A 14,459-nucleotide genomic window follows, 5' to 3' on the forward strand; every position below is an offset into this window, starting at 1 on the left:
CCGAATGCCCAATGACAAAATTCATTGCAGCATTTGCGCGTTTCGGTCTTCTATAGACGACATTAAAGTCAACCGTTTGTGAGTTTGAATGAGGGCAGTTTTAAAATGTGCGGGAAATCCTATAATAACTGGGAAAACCTATAATTAAATGTATTTACAGTCAGGAAAACCTAATATTTTTTGTGTAAACAATACTCCGAGAACTAAACTTGTAAGATTAATAATCAAGGAATGCTCCATAAATATTGAAAGTACGTACCATACTGTCAATGAGGGCGCTGTTCAAATCCAACAATATTTAACACTATACCCCGTAACCCAGCTGGCTCTGTCCGTATCTTGTGCACAGGTGTATATTAATATTACCAGTATAATTGCTTTGGGTGTCAGAGCAGGAAGGTTGCATTATTTTGTTATAAATGTCCATGAAAAAAATATTTGACAAAGCTTGGAGGGTTGAACCTCCCCCCCCCCCGCCCCCTCTTGATCCGCGCCTGCTTACTGGTAAAAGTGACACAACTTTGCGAGCGAGAGCAGGTCGTTATTTTTATTTTTTACGCGAATATTGACGTGGATGTTTGCGACCGGAGAGCGAGACGTGAAATCTTTAACGCGAACATTGACATCAATATTCGTTATTTGTGATGTCAATTAAAAGCCATCATACAATACTATCGTAGCGGTGACACAATGACGCCATTATCCACAGCGGGTTCATGCGTCAAGTAGAGAGGGGTATTCGTTCGTAATGTATGCACGCGCACGAATGAACCCATAAATGCATATTCATAAAGTTTGACCGGTTTTTCGTATCTGATGAGATTGTTAAAAAAAATATGAGGCTAGACAGGAAAATGAAACTTAAAGTGTTAGTGAAAAATCAACAGTCTAACCTTATTATTTTGACAAAAATACAAAAGACATTAATTTCAGACTGAAATCATTGCTAATCTTATAGCTGGCGTTGGGAAATAGTAGCACCAGTGCACCGCGTGATCGGTTCAACTTTTGACCTCTCGATTTGCACTGTGCTACGAAAACAGCTGGTGGTTTTTCCGACAATGAGTTATCAGAGTGCATTGCATCATGCACAGTGAGTACGAATCGAATCCATTCCACTATATGCGGATGTCTGCGTCTGCACCCAGCAACATTGCTTTTCCTCGATTCTCACCGTATTTTTTGCAATTTGACCGCGACATAAACCTCTCGCTGGCTAGTGAACGTGATTTAGTGGCTACAGAAATTCATGAGGTAGGTGTCATACCTGATATGAAATGGAATTGTTCGAATTTTAAGCGGTTTTTCCCCACCCATTCTATATGTTCATAATGTGAATGAAACTGAGTACAGGACTCCAGTCGAACTGAATGATGAAGACATCAACGATAATGACGACCTCACTTGAAATCCAAGCAAGTGGGACCAGACAGACTTTGAACGATACGAATTAAAGCCATGATTGGGTCTACAATTGGGTCTAGAGAATTATCAGCTCAGGATAATTATTCAAAAATAAAAAAATAGCATGAACGTACGGAAGCGTAAAAGGGACAGAATACAGACAAAAAAAAAAGATTAAGTCATAATATGACTTACATCTCATAATTAGGTGTTGGGCCTGAGCCCAACACCTATTGTTATTGTAAAAATTTACTATTATTAGCTGTTTGGCCTTGAGCCCAAAACTAGCTATTGTTATTGTAAGAATTTACTATTTTTTTGTTTTAGTTCTCCTCAGCAAATTCGTTTCCAGAACTTCAGTTGTCAATATATGAATTCACAACCCTCTGAAGATGTGCTTGTTACAATTACGTCATCATGACGTCGTCATGGGTCATGTGACGTCACTTCAATAATAAATTTAATCTTTGAAATTCAATATAAAATCAACCGTTGCAGACCGGAACTTGAATTTTGCCGGAATTGACATTATAATACATGCTCTTCATATTATCTTGTGCGCGTGAAATCACGTGACCCTTCCTTCCGGTGGAAACCGGAAGTGCCTAATAATTTAAAAGTTGAAAAAGATATGAACCTTGCTTTCAACTATTTTAGTCCGTGAGTGGGCTGATCTTTCCAAAAAAAAAATCAGTGACGCCATGAAGTGTTCGAAAGCCCTCTAGCGGCAGATTAAAGTGTCCAAAACGCATTTTCAGTTGATGATCGATGACGCCATGAAGTGTTGGAGCGCCCTCTAGCTGCAGGTTAAAAAACGTCAAAAACGCATTTTTACTACATGTCTGTGGCGAAGTTTGCGGTATTCGCTTCATAATTAATGTACATGATGACCTTAACGCAGACGAGACCTGTGCGCGAAAAAGAAATTGATAACGTCATCAGACCGGAAGCTGCAATAAAAATCCTTTAAACCTTAAAAAATCGCTAAAAAATCAACCGTGATAGATATAAGCAAGATTTGGCTATATATGGCACAGTTACCATAGCTCTTGAACTTTCTGGTAATGACGTCATAATGACGTCATCAAGTGTCATATTACAAGCAATCAAAGATTTTTTGATTTAATCTTTGAAAATCAATGTAAAATCAACAGCTGCAGATTTGATATCGTTTTTTATGGCAATCGATACAATATTGCAGGGTCGTAATATCCGGTATTAAGTGCAAAATCATGTGACCCTTACCTCCGGTCGAAACAGGAAGTGCCATATTATTTGAAATTGACAGAAGATGCGAACTTGCTTTCAACTTTGTGAGTGTCTGCCTAGGCAGTACTGTACACAAATATTACAGTTGACGTCATCAAATGTTAGAGCGCCCTCTGGCGGCATGTTGAAAAAGTCAAAAATGAATTTAAACATGCATTTTGAGTTGATGTGTGTGGCAAAGTTTGCAGTAATCCATGGCCCAACACCATGTGATTGTTCCTACAACCTCTAGTTCGTCTTCTTCTTATTATTATTCTCGCCATTTATTTCTAGAACTGTTTGTCAAAATGAAAACATATATGAACTTCAATTGTCAATACATGAATGCACAACCCACTGAAGATGTGCTTTTTTTTTGCAATTACGTCATCATGACGTCAACATGGGTCACGTGACGTCACTTGAAAAAAATAATCAATTTAATCTTTGAAATTCAATATGAAATCAACGGTGAGAGACCGGAACTTGAATTTTGCAGGAATCAACATGATATTACATGATCTTCAATTTATCTTGCGCGTGTAAAATCACATGACCCTCCCTTCAGGTCGAAACCGGAGGTGCCTTATAATTTGAAAATGGAAAAAGATACGAACTTGCTTTCAACGATGTGAGCCTGTGGGTGGGTTGATCTTTCAAAAAAAAAATGATCAGTGACGCCATGAAGTGTTCGAACGCCCTCTAGCGGCAGGTTAAAAAGTGTCCAAAACGCATTTTCAGTTGATGTCTGTGGCGAAGTTTGCGGTAATCGCTTCAAAATTAATAAACATGATCACCTTAATGCAGACAAGACCTGTGCACGAAAAACAAAAAGATTACAAAATCAGACCGGAAATTACAAGGAAAATACCTATTTTCCTTTGAAAATTGCTAAATCTCCACAAAATTAATCCTGCACTAATCCTTAAACTTCACAATCTTACGTTGAGCGACCTTTTTGTCCTCAAAAAGTTTTGTCCCTATATTTTATATTTTCATTTAATCATATTTTGTTATCATATATTTAGCATCTTCATACTTGTTACCAAATTGCGACGGATGTTTATGACGAGCGTATTTTTTTTTTTTTTGTATGGCAAAAGCGATGACGTTGGCACTCGGTGTACCGGACCGACGCTAGGCTTGCAGGGCCTAACCAGCGCAGCCTGCCCAGCTCTGCACGGGACATGCAGCCACGGAAAGTGACGGGTCTGGAACCAGACAATCATTAGGTCAAGAACTTTGATTTGTGTGGTGCGCACGATAGACGTCGCGTGACGTCGGCAAAAAAGGCTACCGGTATTTCTGTTTGCTGCCCTCATTGACGCCCATTTTCGTTCTGAGCATTCGCGCACTAGACTTACTCCAGAAGATGTCTTTTTTTTCCTTGATCGATGCTAGGAAAAGATGCATTTTGGAATTGTTACAACACATTGCCCAACTATGAAACCGTAATGTGGTTTTTTTTTACTCTTTTGGTTGTAGAACTAGAAAGATGGCGGAAGCTGGAGCCAAATCCGTGCTGGGTACGATCAGTCGGGGACACCTCGAATGCACGATTTGTTGCTGTCGTTTTACCGATCCCAAGATGCTGGACTGTCTTCACAGCTTCTGCCTGAACTGCCTGGAAGAGCTAATCGGCAGTCAGCAACCCAAGGCAGGCGAGATTACTTGCCCAGTTTGCAGGCGGGTAACTGCGGTAGCAGACACCGGATTGCAGGGGCTACCCAACTGCTTTTTCCTGAGTTCCCTCGTCGATGAATTCAACAAGCAGGAGCGGTTGCTAGGAGACGCGCCAGCGGATACTGGTATATGTGAGCAATGTGACGAGGGCTTAGAAGCCGTCTTAAGCTGCTTAGACTGTAGCGGGGACATCTGTCAGAAATGTTTTGATGCCCATCAGAAACTGAAATCTACTAAGAAACATCGGATCGTCAACTTGGATCGAAGTAGATCACAGGTACCTCTTGCGGAACTTCGGAAGAAAGATACACTGCAATGTAAAAAGCACACTAACCAAGAACTCTGTTTTTACTGCGAAACATGCAAGACATTGGCGTGTGCGAAATGTGTTGCATTGGATCACCGGACAGCGGAACATGAATACAGCAAAGTCGCAGATGCCATACGATCGTACCGAAAAGATGTCAGCAACATTCTGCAAAAGTTCAAACAGAGCAGAGAGGAATTCAGAGTTACTGACGATGCACTGACGCATGAGAGAAACCGGTTGAGAAGTATGGTTACTCAGGCTTGCACAGAAATAACCTGCAACGAAGAAGAACAAATTGAAAAGATCAGAAACAAAGCGCGTCAACTCAGAGACAGAGTAACGCGAATCGGAGACGAACGAGGTAAGAAGTTCGAGGAAATCCAGAAAGGCAACCGTGACAAGATGGAGCGGGCTGAGCTAATCGTAGCGACAGTCAACGACTTGATGCAGCAAGCTGACGACTTCGAGCTTTTGGACCTCAAACCGAAGGTGATGCACAACTTAGAGTTCCAGGAGGAAGTCGAATTGCAACAGGCAAAGCATGAGCTCTCGTTCATCGCTGTCAAATGTGAAGATGTCGTGGCACAAACAGACCTCGGTGAGATACTACAAAAAGAAAAGTTGGAGTTAAAAAAAAAGTTTGGTATTAAAGGACGGGGGAGAGATGGAGAATTTTGTGGTGGAACAGATGTAGCGTGTCTACGGAATGGTGACATTGTCGTAACAGACAGTTATAGATATCAGTTGATGATGTTTACTTCCGCTGGGAAGTATAAAACATGTGGTGGTGGGGAAATGTTGACTGACCCCTGGGGAGTAGCTGCGACTTCTGATGACCTACTTCTGGTCACTGATAAGAAGCATGTCAAGATATTAGAAAGTGATCTTAAGGGGATCGCTGTGGACAAGAAGAGTCGCATAGCCGTAGCAGACAGAGGGAGAAAGCTGATATTTCTCCTCCATCTGGATGGGTCCTTGATTTCAACCATTCCGCATGACATGGTCAATTGCGATTTGGCAATCGGAATTAGGGACCGCTTCATCTTCACAAACTACAAGGAGAGCAAGTTGATTTGCACTACCTGTACCGGAAAAGAAGTGTACAATGTCAACATTTTACCTGCCTGGGAACAAGCAAAACCTCGTGGCGTGTGCTGCGATGATGCAGGGGACATTTATGTTGTCGTTGATCTCGAAGGAGGTGTAGGGATCTTTCAAGTGCTCCAATTTTCACCCGGAGGAGTCTTTATTAGGCGGGTGACTGTTGAACTTCCAGATGGCGGTGGCATGACATTCTCGCGAAGCGGAGACCTTGTGATGGCTGGTTGCTACATTGTCCAAATCTTTCAGTGGGTACGTGCGAGCTGGATATAGTGCAAGAACCCGTCATAACTGATAAAACTCATGGACATCGGTCTGTCTTGACTGTATGTTCGCAGTGATCAATCCCTCGCGTAATAAATATTGAATGATTCGCCGAGTCGTGATGGGCCGCGGGGCTTGAAACGTCTGACACAGAATGCACATTATTAAGCTACACTCTTCAATGCAAATTATAACACTCTCAAATAATAAAAATGATGAAGATAACGCACACACAATACACGATTAGAAAGAAGGTGTTTCACAAAACTGTGAACAAAAACTTAAAATACCAGCAAATGGATCCAAATTATTCCCAAATCATTGAGATTTTTTATGCATTTGTAATGCAAGCTTAAAAGCGTAAGATATAATATCGATGTTGGCCGAGTCAACTACTCCAAGAGAAAAAAAATGTAATATTGACAGTGAAGGAAAGTCCCGTAATATTTGATACTTTGAGTGTCGTACATGCCTTAAAGTAGGCCTGTACCTGAGCAAGGAGAGAGTTGTATAAAGTTAAGGACTCATTCTTGCATATAACTCCTGACTTTATAACAATTGCAATAAATCATAGCACAACTGAATAATGATGCGTGACTAACCTGTAGGACTATAAACAGAGAGTACGAGAACGCAGTACCCTAAGTCCGACGCCTCATAGGTCCGACTCCTCATTAGTCCGACATTGGACAAATGTTGTTTCGGACTTTTGAGGCGACAGAGCTATGAGGCGTCGGACCTCCGACGACTCATAAGTCCGAATTTTTGGACTTATGAGGCGTTGGACCTATGAGGCGTCGGACTTATGAGCGGACCCCGGACACCAAAAGAAATCCATGATAAAATGGCAGTAGCAAATGTAACAATGTGACGCCACTTGCGAACGGTCTTTCCTCTATATAGTGTGCACGATTGTAGGGTTTTATCAGTGTTTCCCATTGGAAAATATGGTACGACCTCCTCCCAACTCTATCCCCCCCCCCACACCTATTGATTTTCGAACGCCTAAGTGTCCGGAGAAAGAAAAAAAACGGTCTACATTTTAGCACGCCTCCCTGCTAAAATTTCTGGATGCACCCCTGCTAGCCCCCCTAAAATATTGGCTCCAGAACCGCGCTTGCTTTAATCGATGAAACAGAATGTACTACACTCTAAAAAAGCATTAGTCAGATTTGACTAGAAACCAGTTAAATATGACTAGCCATTCAGGGTCAGCTGGGTGCAACTGAAAATCAGTCAATCTGACTAAATTTTTCCAGTCAGTATCATTGACTTGGGAAAAATAGTTATGCCAATAACTGAATTTCGAGTTGAACCCAACTACTTTTTCTAGTCACAGTATGAAACTTTGCATGTTTAACTAAATTCCTAGTCAATTTTCAATAACTAGGAAAACCAGTCAATATTTTGACTAAGTTTTTTTTAGAGTGTAGTGAAGGCAACAACTAAGTGAAATAAACTCAAGTGCGTCCTCCATCCCCCCCCCCCAAAAACTAAATTTGTAAGCCACTGTTAGATAATATTTTGTCGGATTCTTAATCATTATTAAACCAACGTGCATCGAAATTGCTGGGATGTGTTATCCAAGTATAGTATTAAACTCACAAAATAGATTTTGCGTTCAATGCGTTCAATGTGTAATTGGGTATAAAGCCATGGGTCAGTGCCATCGTTATAGGGGCCCAATCTACATTATCAGTTGTGTCAACAAGCGTTGCAGTCAAGTGAATTGGTTGGCAAAGAACTGTTCGATAAATATCAAAGTGATCTGAAGACTTTGTCCCCGCGCGGCGTGATACACCCAACAAATTTTGAACTTTAACACCAAAATATAATCTTGCAACAGTTGCATTCATTCATATTTAGAAAGATTTTTTTAAAGTCGAGGCTGGGCAAAAGAAACCCACAAAATGAATCCAATACTTCGAGAGTAAAAAAAGTGAAACATTTAACCAAAACACAAATGCAATTTTTTTGTTGTCAGAATGACATCATTGCTAGTCGTGTCGTACCAGGTGAGAGGTAGCAAAAGAGACAGCACTACTAGATACGAACAATCCCGCATGATCTTTGTGACTTTGGACCTCTCGATATGCATTGTGGTACAAAAATAGCTTGTTTTTCTCGACATTGCGAAATTGGAGTAGTAAATTACACAATGAATACGAATCCATTACACTCATTTTTAGGATGTCTCCATCCCCACACAGCGACAGTTTTCTTCTGTTTACTCCTTGCAAGAAATTAAAAGCGAGAGAACTACAATGGTGGTGATCTTGAACTACTGTTTTTACAAGAGCATACGAGGTGGGTGTCACAGTATATAGACTAATACATGTTGAATATGTAGGTATAAACTTCAACCATATTATAAGTGCATAAAATAATTGCTATTGCTTACATGACTGCTGGTGAAGTTGTCAAATTGCATTTTAAATACATTTTGGTTTAAAGAAAAACTAAACTGTGGGGCATACAACTAGCTGCTTGTATAGTATTGTCTTGGAAACAAGCACAGGAGACGCGACTAAGCAAACTTTAGGTAACTGCAGACTAACCATGTATGCATTAGGATGCAACAGGGTGTTCTATAGCTGCAGATACCGCTAGATGGATTCAACTTCATAAGTACAAGAAAGTATTCTTCATTTGTTTAGTATATCAGTGAACACACACAATTGACATTTAAATACAAAGAGTGAATAGGGTGTTTGATAATGAGAGCAGTTGGATAATAATTATGTAGGCGTACGCTGACAGCCGCTGTTTGGCTGTGTTTTGAACACGAAACACAAACACATTTGACTCGTTTTGTTCTATGGAGCTATGCACGCAGTTCTCTTAGAACACTTCGTATCGTACCTCCCAAGGACTTCAATAGCCCCAAATACCCATTCAACCAAAAATGCAGACGTGCACCATAAGAACAGAGAATATTACCCTTAGGCAAATGGCTCCTTTTCCCTTCCCCACACTGAATTCAAAATCACGGCAGCACAACTTAGTATAAGGTTTGTGACAATAGCTAATTTCTCAGATTTACAATATCTTTTCAACCAACGTGCATCAGAATTGTTATAATAAGTAGTTGGCCAACTATGTTACCGGAAAGTCTTTCCACTTTTTTGGTTGTAGAAAGATGGCGGAAGCTGCAGCCAAATCTGTGCTTGGTAAGATAAGTCAAGGACACCTCGAATGCCCGATTTGCTACTGTCGTTTCACCGATCCCAAGATACTGGACTGTCTGCACAGTTTCTGCCTGAATTGTCTAGACAAGCTCATGACCAGTCAGCAACCCCAGGCAGACAAAATTCCTTGCCCAGTTTGCAGGCGGGTAACTGCGGTGCCAGACACCGGATTGCAGGGTCTACCCAACTGCTTTTTCCTGAGTAACCTCGTCGATGAATTTAACAAACAGGAGAGGTTACTTGGCGACGCGCCAACGGATGTTCCAACGTGTGAGGAATGTGATGAGGGCTTAGAAGCCGTTTCAAAGTGCTTAGACTGCTGCAAACTTATCTGCACAAAATGCCTTGAAGCCCACGAGCGCTTGAAATCCATGAGACACCATAGGATAATTGGAAAAGAAGAACACAAATTCGCTGAAGCCTTGATCGGTCCTCAAAAGAAAGGTAATTTGAAATGTAACAAACACCATAACCAGGATATATGTCTTTACTGCGAGACATGTAAGACATTGGCGTGTGCGGCATGTGCTGTATTAGATCATCGAGGAGCTGAGCATGAATACAGAGAAGTCGCTGATGCCATTCGATCGTACCGTCAGGATGTCGGCGAGATTCTGCAAAGGTTCGAACAGAACAGAGAGGAATTCAAAGTCGCCGACGATTCACTATCACATGCAAGGAACAGGTTGAGAATCAAAGTCGCCCGGGCTTGTAAAGACGTTACCACCAAAGAGGAAGAAGAGATCTCAAAGATCAGAAGCAAATCTCGCCTTCTCAGGGACAAAATAACTCAAATCGGAGAAGAACGAGAAAGGAAGTTCAAAGAAGTCCAGAAAAGCAATCGTGACAAGATGGAGCGGGCCGATCAAATCGTAGCGACTGTCAACGACTTGATGCAGCAAGCTGACGACTTTGAGCTTTTGGACCTCAAACCTAAGGTGATGCACAACTTAGAGTTCCAGGATGAACTCGAATTTGAGCAGGCACAGCATGATCTCTCATTCATTGGGGTCAAATGTCAAGATGTCGTGGCAGATACAGACATCGGCGAAGTGCTTCAGGAAGAAAACTGGCAGTTGAAAGTAGAGTTTGGTGAGACGGGGCAAGAAGATGGGAAATTTCTATGTGCTGCAGGCGTCGCGTGTCTAAGCAATGGTGACATAGCCGTAACCGACATGGAGAAATGGAAGTTGATGGTTTTTACTTCCACTGGGGAGTATAAACAAAATGTTGGTGGGGAGCAGTTGAATAACCCTGGATTTGTTGCTGTGACCACTGGTGGTCTTCTTCTTGTCGCAGATAAAAATTATGTAAAGGTGTTGGACTCCAGTCTATCGGTCATTAGACAGTTCGCAACATCACCGGACGATGCAGACGATAAGACTTATTTATCTGGTATCACTGTGGACAAGGAGAATCGGACAGCAGTGGCAGACTCCATGAGAAAAATTATTTCTTTGCACCATTTGGATGGGTCCTTAATTAGAACCATTCCAAATGACATGGTCGGTGATGGTTTGGCCATCGGGATTAGGGAACGCTTGATCTTCACAAACTTCTCCGAGAGCAAGTTGATTTGCACTACCTATACGGGAGATGAGGTGTTCAATGTCGATACTTTACTTGACGGGGAACCAGTATGTCCCTGGGGCGTGTGCTGCGATGATGCTGGGGACATCTATGTTAACGTTGGTGTCATAAAAGGTGAAAGCAGTGAAAGCAGGGAAGACTGTGAAGACAAAGACGGCAGTGAAGGATTTGATAGCTGTGAAGTGCACCATTATTCACCTGCAGGAGTCTTCATTGGGCGTGTGGCTCGCGGACTTCACTCTCCCGAAAGCCTGACATTCTCTCAAAAAGGAGACCTCGTGGTGGCTGATGAGGCCTCCGTCAAGATCTTCCGGCAGGTGTGAGCCAGATAGTCTGTACAACAACCCATCTTAAGTGACAACACACACATTCGTCGGTCCGTATTGGCCTGATGTTTGCAGTGATTAGTCCACACGCATAAACTATTGAACGGTTCGTGTGATTGCTGTGGGCGCACAATATCCAATACAGAAATGCATAGTATTGTAATAACAATATTCGTTTAGCATACGAGTAGAAATGGACCGAGTTGTTCCTAAACCATTGAGAATTTCTGGAATATGTATGCATACCTACCTAAGGCAACAAGTTGACCGTATGATTCTCATTCTTTGTTAAGCGTTAACCATGTAAACTTTATCTGCTTGATGCGGTACGGGAAAAACATGGAACGAAAGTAAAACTTCCCCGAAAAATGACGCATGGGACTCAATACCAAAGATCATCATCTTTAAAAAGCGAATGAGCACTACTAAAACATAGGGAGAAAAGAAAAACAAAAAAAAATTGAAATAAGCCTTACATTTTTAGTGCGAAAACAGTGCTGCGTATGTAATTTGTCGTAGCTACATATAATTTGATGACATAGGGATTAATCGAGGTGTGATAGGACACTCCACATACTAGCCCCGCCTACACTTATCTGAATTTGCATACGAGGTCGTAGGCTAGAAATCTAGCGCAAAATAAAAACGTAGGGACAAGAAGAACGTATCGTAAGGCCTGGCACTGCTCGGGCGAAAATCTTCGACGAAAAATGAATCCACTGCACAATAACACCACAGATCTTCGTCCACCAAACGACGCTAAATCGCCGCCAGTTTTGTCGTAGCTGCATATAATTTGATGTCGTCAGGATTAGTCGAGGTGTGATTGGACACTCACCTACACATATCTGTATTCGCATACGAGGTCGCAGGCTAGCGCAAAGTAAAGAAAAAATACGATTTCATGGACGATTGCATTAAAGTGTTAGTTGGTCCCTAGAGGATTTGCATATCCAATAGTGACCGCTTAAAGTCGCTGTCTGTATTTTCGCATTGCTAGCTCTGACACTGCAGCGCGCGGCGAGGATTACCGTACAGACGGATGACGAACGCCTTAACGAAGGCTAGCTTGAATGCAGTCCTCTTCAGCTGTCACTTTATGATTTTGTAAATTGTAAATATTAATGGGTCTTTCATGTTTAATCAAAAAAATTGCACTAAAAAAAACAATCTAGTCTTCTAAATTAAGTTTAAGTTTTTACCTAATGACTGCTACGAGATTATTTGATAATGTTTCGTCCTTGTAAGTGTACACAGAGTTCCGCAAGTCCACATGCGTTTTAGATGCTCATCCGAGTCTAGTCAGAGGTTAAGTTTTGGCACGATGTTTCTCTTTCGCTTCATGTGATTTTTCATTTTCCATAAATTGAGATGCTTACAGTTTTATAAAGGCCATTTTCGTTGGGGATTTTCTTAAGAAATCAATGTACCAAACATTATTGCAAATTGTAGGATTTTTACAGGTTAATGTTCCTACTCAAGTTTCTGGAAGCGCGCCACCAGGGGTGAACTTGAAGTCTTTATTTCAGGGTTAAGACTTCGCATCCCTACTGAAAAGAAAACGTGACCCTTTTTAGGCATGGCTTGGCTAAAACTCACCTGCGCATGGCGCCTACTTCCAGCAGTCCCTAAATACAACACTTCTCCGATGCTGGAGTCAGGGGTGTAGACTGAGCCTGCATGAGTACTCCCTCGACCTGCTCCGCTTTCCCAGACCACGTGACTCTGAGTAGGGCTTCAATTGGACCATTCGGGCCATTTGTAGTGTAACAAGAAGTTTGGGTAATTTTAGTGATAATATTCATTTAAATATCTTCGGCACGTGCCTTTGGGTGGGGGCAAGGGTGAAATTTGGCACGGGCTTGTTGTATTTTTTTATTGCGACATTTGTTCAAAAGAACTGACTAAATGATCTCACTTTTGTTTTAATGTTTTTGGTTTTTCGATTTCAGTTCTTTTTCCAATTTATCAATGTAAATACTCTGAACACCTTCAACTTAATTAAACTGTCACCATAGTGAAATTATGCATGTGCACTGCCAGTTGACGTCTTGTGATATCAATTCAAAGTTTTAGTCCATTGGTACTGGCAATGGTAAGCACTTTAAGATACAGACATGGCATGTAAAAAAAAAGATTTAACAAGAAAACAGTCTTACTTGCACTCATCTGAATACAATGCAAAGTCGACTGATTTCTAATCAAATTTAACGAATATCTTCAGAGTGTATAGACTTTGAAAATGTTGTAGAACATGTTGTCATCTAAAATGCGATTCTTCGTTTCATGTAAGTAATGAAAATGTATTAGACTGAATCACAATGTTGTAAGATATCAATAATTTACCTTACTCTAGCTTAATTTTATGTTTGAACAGAACACGCTTGTAGTCATTAAAATTTACAAAAATCTTTTCTTAGTTAAGTGTGGTGTTATCATAGGCTTAGTCAAATTTTAAAAGTGTTATAGGTAGGAAATTGAAATGTGTTGAATATGTTCTGTAGACTATAATGTTCCCATGCATAAGATAAAAAAATCACTTTTCTCTTTTACTTTAATAAATACTATCTAATGATGCTGATCAGTGTAAATTGCAAGTATTTGTTCAGTTATTTACGTTATTGAAACGAATGGTAAATTCTTGCATAAGGTACTGAATTTCCGTCTGTTGTCGTGATGAAGTTCAGGCATAGAGCTGTGTTATAAACGCATGATGCGTACACGCTCAAAACGCTGGTTAATTTAGGTCGGTTGAAAAAGTTGGAAAGAATTGTAACCCACATAGTGTAAAATTTTCCAAATAAACGACATGGGTTAAATGACTAATTTCAACGAACTGTTTTTACCAGGTGAGCAGCCCGACAGTTGGATAACATAAATACCCAACAAAATGGGCAAAATGTGCCGAACGTTTGGTAAATATTTGGGGAAAATTTGAATATCTTGCACAATGTTAATTAAAATTTAACAAACGTTTTCAACCAACCAAATTGTAACCAGCATTTTCAGAATGTAATCAAGCATTTGAATATTTTTTTTTCCTTTTGCTCTGTTAACATGCATGAACGGAGGGCTCACAATGAACCTTCTTCCAGACAGAAAGATTTAACAAAAGACAATCACTACCAATCACGTTTTCGCACCAGTTTATCCTGAACATCCCTGAAAAAATGTTTATAAGGTTTTGTCTGTTTCCTTTTATGCATCAGTTGGTTATGTACATGCTTGCAAAAAAACAACATTCACTCAAAACAAAAGGCTTTAGATACAATACCGCAACCTTGTAATTTGATATAACGGTAATCACGTCCCAACCATGACTAATTTGATCAGATAGAACATATC

The 14,459-nt window shown here is 40.7% G+C and overlaps 2 protein-coding genes across 2 annotated transcripts; both read left to right on the forward strand.

Annotated features, from left to right (window-relative positions):
* The first annotated feature begins 4,147 nt into the window (after positions 1-4,147).
* LOC119726010 (E3 ubiquitin-protein ligase TRIM56-like) lies at positions 4,148-6,019 on the forward strand. The gene has a single exon (XM_038197631.1). It carries the CDS (start codon positions 4,148-4,150, stop codon positions 6,017-6,019), a length of 1,872 nt encoding a protein of 623 aa, XP_038053559.1.
* A 3,130-nt stretch (positions 6,020-9,149) lies between these two features.
* Positions 9,150-11,238, forward strand: LOC119725243 (E3 ubiquitin-protein ligase TRIM56-like). Its single transcript, XM_038196588.1, has 2 exons — positions 9,150-10,917; positions 10,972-11,238. Exons 1-2 carry the CDS (start codon positions 9,150-9,152, stop codon positions 11,109-11,111), a joined length of 1,908 nt encoding a protein of 635 aa, XP_038052516.1. The 3' UTR covers positions 11,112-11,238.
* Positions 11,239-14,459: the final 3,221 nt, after the last annotated feature.

This window comes from Patiria miniata, unplaced genomic scaffold (genome assembly GCF_015706575.1).
Source record: "Patiria miniata isolate m_02_andy unplaced genomic scaffold, ASM1570657v1 HiC_scaffold_19, whole genome shotgun sequence".
Lineage (NCBI taxonomy): Eukaryota > Metazoa > Echinodermata > Asteroidea > Valvatida > Asterinidae > Patiria > Patiria miniata.

Bases quoted from the DNA above. Each gene is read 5' to 3' on its own strand.
- LOC119726010 (XM_038197631.1), top strand. From the start codon at position 4,148: ATGGCGGAAGCTGGAGCCAAATCCGTGCTGGGTACGATCAGTCGGGGA.
- LOC119725243 (XM_038196588.1), top strand. From the start codon at position 9,150: ATGGCGGAAGCTGCAGCCAAATCTGTGCTTGGTAAGATAAGTCAAGGA. The intron at 10,918-10,971 runs GCAGGGAAGACT...ATAGCTGTGAAG, and splicing joins AAAAGGTGAAAGCAGTGAAA to TGCACCATTATTCACCTGCA.